The 9,853-nt window shown below is 49.6% G+C and overlaps 1 protein-coding gene across 2 annotated transcripts in view; it reads left to right on the plus strand.

Moving 5' to 3' along the window:
• Positions 1-7,430, plus strand: part of NRBP2 (nuclear receptor binding protein 2) — a 29,366-nt gene extending 21,936 nt beyond the window's left edge. Inside the window, exons 15-18 of one of the 2 annotated variants that reach the window (XM_063327739.1) lie at positions 2,634-2,687; positions 3,139-3,202; positions 4,154-4,209; positions 6,111-7,430. In XM_063327739.1, coding sequence (XP_063183809.1) covers positions 2,634-2,687; positions 3,139-3,202; positions 4,154-4,209; positions 6,111-6,179 — 243 coding nt within the window. In that variant the 3' untranslated portion in view covers positions 6,180-7,430. Of the gene's footprint in view, positions 1-1,517; positions 1,765-2,633; positions 2,688-3,138; positions 3,203-4,153; positions 4,210-6,110 lie in introns of those variants that run through there. The other variant, XM_063327740.1, reaches the window with a different exon arrangement.
• The last annotated feature ends 2,423 nt before the right edge of the window (positions 7,431-9,853 follow it).

Here is a 9,853-nt window from a genome sequence, read left to right on the forward strand (position 1 = left end):
CATCTGCAGGCAGCTCTGTGGCACAGCTTGTTCTGTGCCTTTTTGATGGGGTGTAGGTTTGGAATCCCACCATCGTTTGGTTCTGACACTGCAGTGTCACACTGAGGTGGCAGCTGAGCTCAGGCCCTGCTCTGGCTGGCACTGCACAGGTGAGACCGCATGATGTGACACTGAAGTCACAGGCAGGAAGGTCATTGCAGGTGGCTTTATGGAGCCCCAAGGGCAGTGGAAGGGGTGCTGGGCAGGGAGTGCTGGAGTCCTGTATCCAGTTCTGGGCCCCCTGGTTCAAGAACGACAGGGAACGGCTGGAGAGGGTCCAGCGGAGGCTACAAAGATGATGACAGGACTGGAGCATCTCTCTGATGAGGAAAGGCTGAGAGCCCTGGATGCTTCCCAGGGTCGGCACTTGTCCTTTGCTGATACGCATGTGGGGAGACAAGTTGTTGGCCACCATTGTCAGGACATAGCTCAGGCACGGCCCTTCTTACAGCAGCTCCTGTCTCCTGAACGGCCAGCCACCGCTGGGAGCAGTCAGAGAACTCATCGAGCTGTCTGCACCTCTCTCTTAAAAACCCATTTTGTACCAAGTATTTCCCTGTGCGGCTCTTTCCCTGTAATGACACGTCTAGTCATTAATCACTAATCACCTATGGCACCGTCTTTGCGTTACTGTGGAAGATATGAATGCAGTTTCATACTTGCATTGAATTAATGTTAAAAATACTATGTAGGGCTAAGCCTAATTCTTATTCCTGCGAGATCCTGTGAAATGCTTCCCTTCAAAAAGCACATCTGCAGTGGTTTCTTCATATCTGCCAGAGAATCAGCTTTCAGTGCACTTAACTTATGCTTTATTCATACTGCTCAGTGCTTATTTTTAGTAAGAGTGCTGTGGTGATCAATCGGATACATTAGAGAAATGTAAATGTAAACCTACACAGTTAGGTCTTTTCCCCTCTCTGCATTTGTTATATCATAGAATCATAGAATCTTCATGGTTGGAAAGGACCTTTGAGGTCATCGAGTCCAACTACACACACACAAAAAAAAACAACCAAAAAAACCACAACCTACAATGTCTGCCACTAGAGCTTGCCCTGAAGTGCCAAATCTAGACATTTCTTAAATACCTTTTTCACCCAGTGCCCCAAAGTACGTTCTGCAAGTGCATTGTCTGTCTGACCAAGGTGTTCAACCAAGTAGTTTTTACCCAATTTGCCAAAGGACTGGTGATCTCAGAGACACTGAGTTTCTACAGATTTTGTGAAAACTTGCAGCTGGACAAATCTGCAGGTCCCGGATCGGTGTAGCTACAATGCACTGTTTGTCTGTTCTGGGAGGCACCAGAATATGGATGCTGGATGGATCCAAGGAAAATTTTTTCATGGTGAGGATGGTTAAACAGTGGACCAGGGGCTAAGAAAGGTTATGGGCTCTCCTTGGAGGTTCTCAAAACCCAATTGGGCAAAGCTTTTAACAGCCTGGTCTGAATTCACTGTTTGTCTTGTTTTGAGCAGGGGCTCGGACTAGAGACCTCCTGATGTTCCTTCCCACTTAAATGATTCTTTGATCATGGGCATTAGGCAGAGAGAGGTGGGGAGCAGGTGGCAATGATGCACTCAAATGTCATCAGTCCCATCTTTGATGATGTCTGCAAGATGCTGTGCAGTTCCATGTCATTCAGCACGATAAAGGAGCACACGGCCAGACGGTGCGTGGGGCAAGAGCACCCATCTTGGGCGCACAGTCACGCTGCTCAGCTCTTCTTGGAGACATGGATGGCCTGGAGATGACAAAGGTCAGAGGACAGCAAGTTTCCTGATAGAGAGCGCTAAACACCCAGGGCTGTTTGTCCTAGGGAGGAGCTGTGGTAGAGAGGTGCTGGGTCAGAGGGAGGAACAAGCATGGAACTCACCTCTGAGCATAAGGAATATAAATGAAACCCAGTTAAACTCTGCATGGAACAGGGGTGGTGATTCCTTGCTGGCTTTCCTGTCTTTTGGACTGACCGCTTGCACGCTCTCTGGCTGTCCTTTGCCGAGACAAGACCACTTCTGGTGTGAACCATTCTCATGGGAACTTGAAGCTGACCCAGTTCCTTCATAGGAACTTGATAATAAAATGCCATATTTATCTAATGCATTTGAATGTTCCACAATGCAATGTGGGGTTTCCAAAAGAAAATCCATGTGCCATTTTAATAATATTCAAGATTTCAGTTTTGCTCTTCCATCTGATTTAAGGACTGGCCATCCCGTAAGGACATGAACAAGTGCAGTATTGAAACATAACCGAGAGTTTGGGCAGGGCTTTAGGGGGAAGCTTACCCATGGCAAATGGAGCAGAGAATTCATTCTGGTTGTAAAGTTTCCCAGAACTTCACCTTGCGCAGGGCTCCCTTACCCACCTCTCAATGAGCTGAGAATGGTCACGGTGCATTGGGCTAGATTAACCCTCAGCCGCTCCACCCGGACAATTCCTAGAAATGCGGGAAGAAGGAAAAGGTCAGGCCAGCAGTTGGAATTCAGGGACTATAGGAATTTGAGAGTCTTGCTCGGAGAGCAGAAGTAAAGCAGACCTGAGGGAGCCAGAGGGACTGTGTCCAAGCTGACGTTGATTTTGGCCTCTTCTAGGTGGTGCAAATGCAATGTAACATGGAGCTGAATGAAGACAAGACCCAGTGGCACGTAAGTATTCAGCTCGTATTCTGCATGAGGCACTGGGGCAAGACTCTGTACCCGACCCTGGCGTCTGGCTGGGACTCGGTTTGGTCTCGGCTAGTTTGCTGCAGCACCCAAAGGACTTACTCTTGTCCCTTTATAATAAAAGAAGACTGAAGAAGAACAAAACCACCAGCCCCTTCTGGCTGCAGGACAGGAAGACCTTGACATCTTTGTCTGGACATCTTTTAACTCGTACTTCTCTCTAGTTTAACAGTTGCAGGTTGGCTGTAACTGTTGAGAAAACATTCCTCTAAGACAGGCAAACTACCCTGCCAGAGACATCCAGCATCTCGGCAGCTACCGACATCCTCCCTGCTCACCACTGCCAGCAGTTTCTAGTGCTGATGGAAGAGTCAGCACCTTCTCTCTTACGGAGAAACTGGTGTTTGTAAAGAGCACTCTCTTCTCTCTGCAGCTTACTCTTCTGCTGATCCTGGAGGACAAATTGCATCGACAGCTGAGCTACGACTTGCTGCCCAGTAGGTTTACTTGCAAGTAGATTTTCATGCGTGAATGCAGAAGTATTGCCTGGTGGCCCTGGTCAGGTTTATGCTCAGATTGTCTTAGACACACACAGATTGTGTTTACAGACAGATTTTCTTTCCTCCTTGTACGGGGAAAGCAGGCTAAACCCAAATGTCTGTGTGGTACCAGTTCTTGTCCATTCAGACCCTGAGCTTTTAGCCTGTGGCATGCAGCAGTAACCTGTGCGCTGAAGTGAACTTTGGGAGTTCAGTGAGTGGCCAGCATTTCACCCTGGGACATGTGGCCTGCAGTTCTTGGGGCAACACTAGTGAATTCTTCCCTCATTCCCGACACTGGCACAGTCTCCGTAATATCTTTCAAAGGAGAAGGTGGAGTCTCCTCCGAGGGAGCCCCATGGCTCCAGGGAAAGGTGCTTCTCCTCAAAGTAGGTCCATCACCGCAGGCTCCTTCCTAAAACATGCAGGAGCCTTCTGGAGGCCATGCAGCTGGAGTCCTTTGACTGCCTTACACCCAGAACTAAAGCATAAAGCTTGGAAATTAATGCTTGGGAGTTTCTGCTTCACCAGCTCCCTGCGCTCTGCTGCCTACAGGTAGTGGCCCACCTGCTTTTCATGCTGAGCCAAAACAAGCAAAAAACCTCTCAGAGCGACACATTGCCCAGACTATTGTGCTTTGTGCGATTTGGGACTGGAGCTCGTTCCTGCTCAGAACCTTCTTCAGCTCCCACTCACTGCCCACCTCTGCTCTGTCTGCCCCAGAATTACTTAGCAATTACTTAGTGTTTACGTAGCAATTACTTAGCCCACCAAAAGTATACAGCACGTGCCCCTAGAGCATCACGAAGCATAATGCAGGTGTGCTGCGGGTGGGGATAGGGACACCGGGGGAGGAGGAACTGAGAGATGTATGAACTCTTGTGTTCTCCCCATTCCTTGTCCCTGCAGCAGATAACTCCAAGGACTTGGCCACAGAGCTGGTGCATTACGGATTCATCCACGAGGTAAGCCTCCTGCCGCCTCCTCAGCTCAGCCATGCACACACCGTGCTACCAAGCGCAGTCCCCAACTCCCCGTGGTGCCTCAGAGGAGCAAGAGCTCCTCTGTTCCCCATCCAGCAGCTCACAGGGGCCAGCCTGCAGCCCTGTGCTGTGCTCACTCCCCCTGTGTGAGTGACAACGCATCCTTTTTTTGGTGTTTGTTTGGGTCTTTTTATTCCATACTTCGCTCATGCTGAACTCCAAGGTTGCTGCTTTGAGGGGACGGTTGTTGTGTCCTCCATCGTGTTGTGATGGCAGGGTTAATGATATCAACCTCGCCGTGTCTGAATGGGAGGACCAGAGGAGTGCCGAGGGAAGGAGGTTGAGGCCACCTCCCATCTCCCAGAGGAACTGCCCCGCGCTGATGTTGCCTGGGCAGCTGCCCGTAACTCCCTTTGCAGATTTCTGCCTGGAGAGGTGGCTGACCCCAGTGTCCAGCTTCCAGGCTCTCCTGTAGGTGTTTGCACAGTCCCAAGAAAGAATTCCAAGCAGCCCAGTCGTTCAGACCACTCAGCAGCATAGCCTCAAGGAAAGGGAACGTGGGGGAATTAAAATATATATTTATTTTTATTTTGTACAAGTTAGGAATTCTGGGGCTGTAGGCAGAGTTTTGGAGAATTCCTCATTCTGGATGCTGACATTAGCCAAGGAAGGGGTCAGCCTCACTGAGGGAAAAATTTATGTGAGTACACCTGCAAAAAAAGTACACCTAGACTTTTTTCCTTTCTTCGTCTGAGCATGGTGACTGTGCAGCTTGGCACTGACACGCTGGGGTGCTTTCTCCTGTGCGCTGGAAAATACGTGGCATTTGCGGCAACCTAGTGCTGTAGAGTATACCTCACATGGGTCCGTGTTCCACGGGCTGTAAATTACCTTTCTCTTTCTTTCTCCTAGGAGATAACCTCCTTTTTATGCGTCTTCCCCTCTTTAACATCTTTTCTGCTCCACAGGTGCCACCTGCCTTTTCTCAGGGATGGCGTAACTGATTTATTGTGTTAAACTCTGAGCAAATGTCCTGAGCCTGTGTTGAGCTTGGAAGTGTGCTGCTTGTTTCTGACCTGAAGGACTTGTGTATCCAAATGCTCGTCTCCGTTTCCAACTATAGTGGTTGGCCTAAAAAAAGACGCCACCTATGCCACACAAATCTTACCTTCAAAAATCACAAGTTTTTTCTTAAAAGTAGTAATTTAGCAGCAGTAGTGACAAAGGTGTGCCTCTAAGGAAGAAACAACAAAACAACTGATTCTGCATTTTTCATTTGAGTGAGAATTTTGAGTTTGTTTCTGGCAATTCCAAAACTCCTCCATGGTACAAGGTGGGGGTGTTTTGCATCCTTTACATATCGTTGTGTATTTCAGTAATTTCTTTCTTAAGGAATAAATATTGTAATTATGTTAGAAACCACCTACTCCTGAACGTGTGAGAAAAGAGATTTCTGTACAAAACAGTTGCCAGACCAACAAGAAGTGACGTTCATTTTTATTTTTGCTTGCAGTGAGGATATTATAAAACAGATGGCCATAGAAAATAATTAACTGACCACTGGACCTAAAGTTAAGTTGAAATTAAACTAAGCAAAAGAAGCTGGACCTGTTAGTTCCTTCAGATTGGAAGCTCCAAGGAACCGTGTGCTCTTCTGCTTTTATATTGCACCTGACACAAAAAGGCTCCATTCTTGATTGGTCATTTGGCATTATTCAGTAAATATGATAGTTATTAGTAGATGTTCTTGCGAGTTGTTCTCTTCCTGTATCAGAATTTAGGCGTGAAATTGGTGGCTTGGGATGGAATCGTGTAAGGAAGGAGATGTCCAAGGCAGCCAAGCCAAATCGATCTGTTGATGTGTTTTTCTTATTTTATTTTAGGATGACTGTGAGAAGCTGGCTAACTTCCTGGAAAATGCCTTCCACAAATACCGGTCTCCTCCCTTGTGAGTCACCTCACTGCGGTCTGGGACAGAGCGGTCCCCTGTGCCGCTGGGGACGGGAAGTGCACCAGACCAGAAGAAACCGCGGGGCTCCTGACCGAACTTCCTCCATCAGGACTGAGCGGGCACTCGCTCCTGACTGAGCCTTTGCAGCCCATGGGAGGCGTGTGCCTGAGCTGGGGTGTGGAAGGGCAACAGCAAGTGGAGGAGTAATCAGCAGACACAAGAAATTACATGTGCATCTTGAGAAGCCGGGACCAAGCAGGAGCACACGTTCCGGTCCCCGCTCCTGAAGCAGCCACCCAAAGGGAGCTGTGAGGCGCGGGGGAGCAACCCCTGCAGCCCCTTCCCGATGGTGCTTGTGAAGATGCAAAGCCGCTGCAAGAATCCCCCAAACTGATAAATTTACCTCTGGGAATAATAAGCTTTTTTCACTGCAGGTCCCAAAGCTATTTTTTTCCTCTTTGCCCAGAGTTGGTAATACCTGCAGAAGAGAGGAAAGGAGCGAGCTTGGAAAGCTCTGGTACAGTTTCCGATCTGCCACATTCCGTTCTTTATACCCAGTTTCTCCTGTTTCGTTAAGGTTTCCCCAGCACAGATGAAACACTGTGATGCCTTGTAATTAGAATCACACATCTTGGTGTAAGCTGAAGAGAGGACTTCGTGAGCGGGACTTGATATGGCATGAGAGGAAATTCCAGAAATCCAAACCCACCAGCTGGATCCAAACATGTGGATCAGCCAAAACCTCACTGGTGCTCAACAGAACCCTTGTCATTCCCCACTTTGTCTTACAGCCTTCCAAAATCTCATGCCATCTTAAGGGGAAAACCCCTGATGCCTCTTCCTTCCCTGTTTCTCCTTTAGTGTTTGGAACTTCAGTCATTAGCCTGGAGAAAGGGGCAATCATCTTAGCTGCTGCGCACGTCAGGTTCAGTGGGTGAAAAGTGCAAATAGGAGTTATTTGTGTCACAAAAGCCTTGCCGTGCTGCTCCGTGCTGTTCACATTGTGCTGTGTGGAACCAGCCGTACCGTGCTGCGCTGTGCCGGTGCGCTGCGCTCTGCCGGGTCCTCCTGCCTGTGGCTCTCCCTGCCTTACGCTGCCCGCGCTTTGCCGTGTCGCACCAACTGTATCGCGCCGGGCTTGGTTTGCCGTGCTAGGATGCTATGCTGAGCTGCCGACTTGCGATGTATTTCCCAGTTGTGCTCTGCTGTGCCAACTTTACAAACTGACAAATCAATAAAGCCACTGAAAGCAGTTCGTCTCATCAGAGCACGCCGCTCAGCAAACCACTCAGTAATTTCTTAGTCACTCTTAAACTACGAAGATGTGAAATAGCTTCCCTGAGTTCAACAGACTTATCCACAAAGTCAGGTAAATTGGGTAGAGAGGGAATTCAGTGGAGCACAAGTCTGATGAGGAGCGGCTGAGGGAGCTGGGGGCGTTCAGCCTGGGGAAAAGGGGGCCGAGGGGAGACCTTCTCGCTCTCTGCAGCTCCCTGAAAGGAGGGGGCAGCCAGGGGGGGTTGGGCTCTTCTCCCAAGGAACAGGCCACGGGACAAGAGGAAATGGCCTCAAGTTGCACCAGGGCAGGTTTTTGGATGGATCTTAGGAAAAATTTTTACATGGAAAGGGTTATCAAGCATTGGAAGAGGCTGCCCAGGGCAGTGGGGGAGTCGCCATCCCTGGAGGGATTGAAAAGCCGGGCAGACGCGGTGCTGAGGGACATGGGGTAGTGGTGGGTTTGTCAGTGTTAGGTTGATGGTTGGACTCAATCTGAAAGGCCCCTTGCAACCTAGACAATTCTATGAAACATCCGACAGCTGCTTCATTCAGAAATCACGCTTTCTCCTCAACAAGTTTGTACTTGCCTCTGCAAACTGAGAAATTCCTTCATATACCAACTGCTTCATTTCCCTGATGATTTAGTTAGCTCTTTAACATGTTCCACCTGCCTAAATTCATGGCTTGATTTAACATTGCCACAGCTCAGTTTGTCTAACGGATTTCCCTGCCACTGGGTGTGCTGCATTCGGCAATGACAAGATCATTAACCAGCTTCTGCAGGGTGTTTCCAGGACAGGACAGGCTGCTCTCATGGAATCCCAGAACAGCTGAGGTTGGATGGTACCACTTGAGATCTCAAGAGGTGCCTTCCAGCCTCTGTGACCATCTAGTCTGACCCCCTGCTCAAGTAGCATCAGCTAAAGCGGGTTGCCCAGGACTGTGTCCAGTCAGGTTTCAGTATCTCCACAGATGGGGTCTCTCTGGGCACAACCTGTTCCCATGTTCAACTGCTCTTGCAGAAAAAAAGTGCTTTCCTACATTCAAATGGAATTTCTCAGTTTTCAGTTTATGCCCATTGCCTCTTGTCACTGGGCACCACTGATGAGAGCCTGGCTCCACCTTCCTTACCCCCTCACCAGACATTTCCACCCACTGATGAGATCCTCCCGAACCTTCTCTCCTCCCAGCTGAACAGCCCCAGCTCTCTCAGCCTTGCCTTTGACAGAGCAGCTGTGGCTGCCCCATCCCTGGGGGGGTTCAAGGCCAGGTTGGACGGGGCTTTGAGCAACGTGGTCTGGTGGGAGGTGTCCCTGCCCAGGGCAGAGGGGTAGACTAGATGGTCTTTAAGGTCCCTTCCCACCCAAACCATATGGTGACTCTATCACAGATGCTCCAGTGCCTTCAGCATCTTGGTGGCTCTTCACTGGACTCGCTCCAGTCTGCCTGTGTCTGTCGCGTCCTGGGAAGCCCAGCACTGGGTCCAGTGCTCCAGGTGCGGCCTCACCAGTGGTGAGCAGAGGAAGGGTCAGTCCCTCCAGCAGCTGGACATGTCTTCCCTTGTACAGCCCAGGATGCCGTTGACCTTCCTTGCCGCGTTGCTGGCTCATGGTCAGCTCGGTGTCCGCAGGACACTCATCCTTCATCACAAAACCAGCACCAGCACAAGGATGGAAATGCTGCCCTCACACTTGACAGTCAGACACAACTCCTTGGAGTCCTCTCCTGCAGGAAAGCATCCTCAAACACTGATGGTCAAGTCCAATCTGCTAATAAGGATTGCAATTCCTGCCCGTATGTTAGCTGTGGTATGCACACCTTTTAGTAGAGTATCATGTCTTAAAGATTGCGTAACGTAGGAACGCACTGCGTCTGAATGTTTTCCAGTGGTAAACTGATGTGACTTAAATTTATGCTAGAAATAAGGCAGACATACAGTTTGATGTTCCAATACAGATATTGTACCTTTACCTTATCTTGTTCACTCCTAGATGAAAAGCACTTTTGCAATGCAAGACTTTCTCATCACAATGGTAATTAGATCTTAAGTCATCTTTCAACTGCTTTTTGTTAAGCTTTATTGGCCTGAACTTTATAAACTTTTTTTGGTGAGGCAGGCTTTCAGAATCTGTAAACTTCTCGTAGTTTTCCCTTAGTTTTTCCCTGAGTCCCCCACCTCCTCTGCAGCGAGGCCCGGAGACCGCGGGGCCCTGGTGCCAGCGGAGCTCAGAGTTCCCGTCCCTCAGAGCCGGGCCGCTGCCTAGGTAAGGGCGGGTCCTGCTGGGCCTTGTTCCGGAACCGCACTCCGCCCCGTGCCAGGCCCCGGACAGGCCGGGCCCGCCCAGTCGAGCTGGGACCCTCATGGAGCGGCCGCCATCGCGCCGCCCGCCCACATGA

The sequence above is a fragment of the Chroicocephalus ridibundus genome, chromosome 2 (genome assembly GCF_963924245.1).
Source record: "Chroicocephalus ridibundus chromosome 2, bChrRid1.1, whole genome shotgun sequence".
Taxonomy (NCBI): Eukaryota; Metazoa; Chordata; class Aves; order Charadriiformes; family Laridae; genus Chroicocephalus; species Chroicocephalus ridibundus.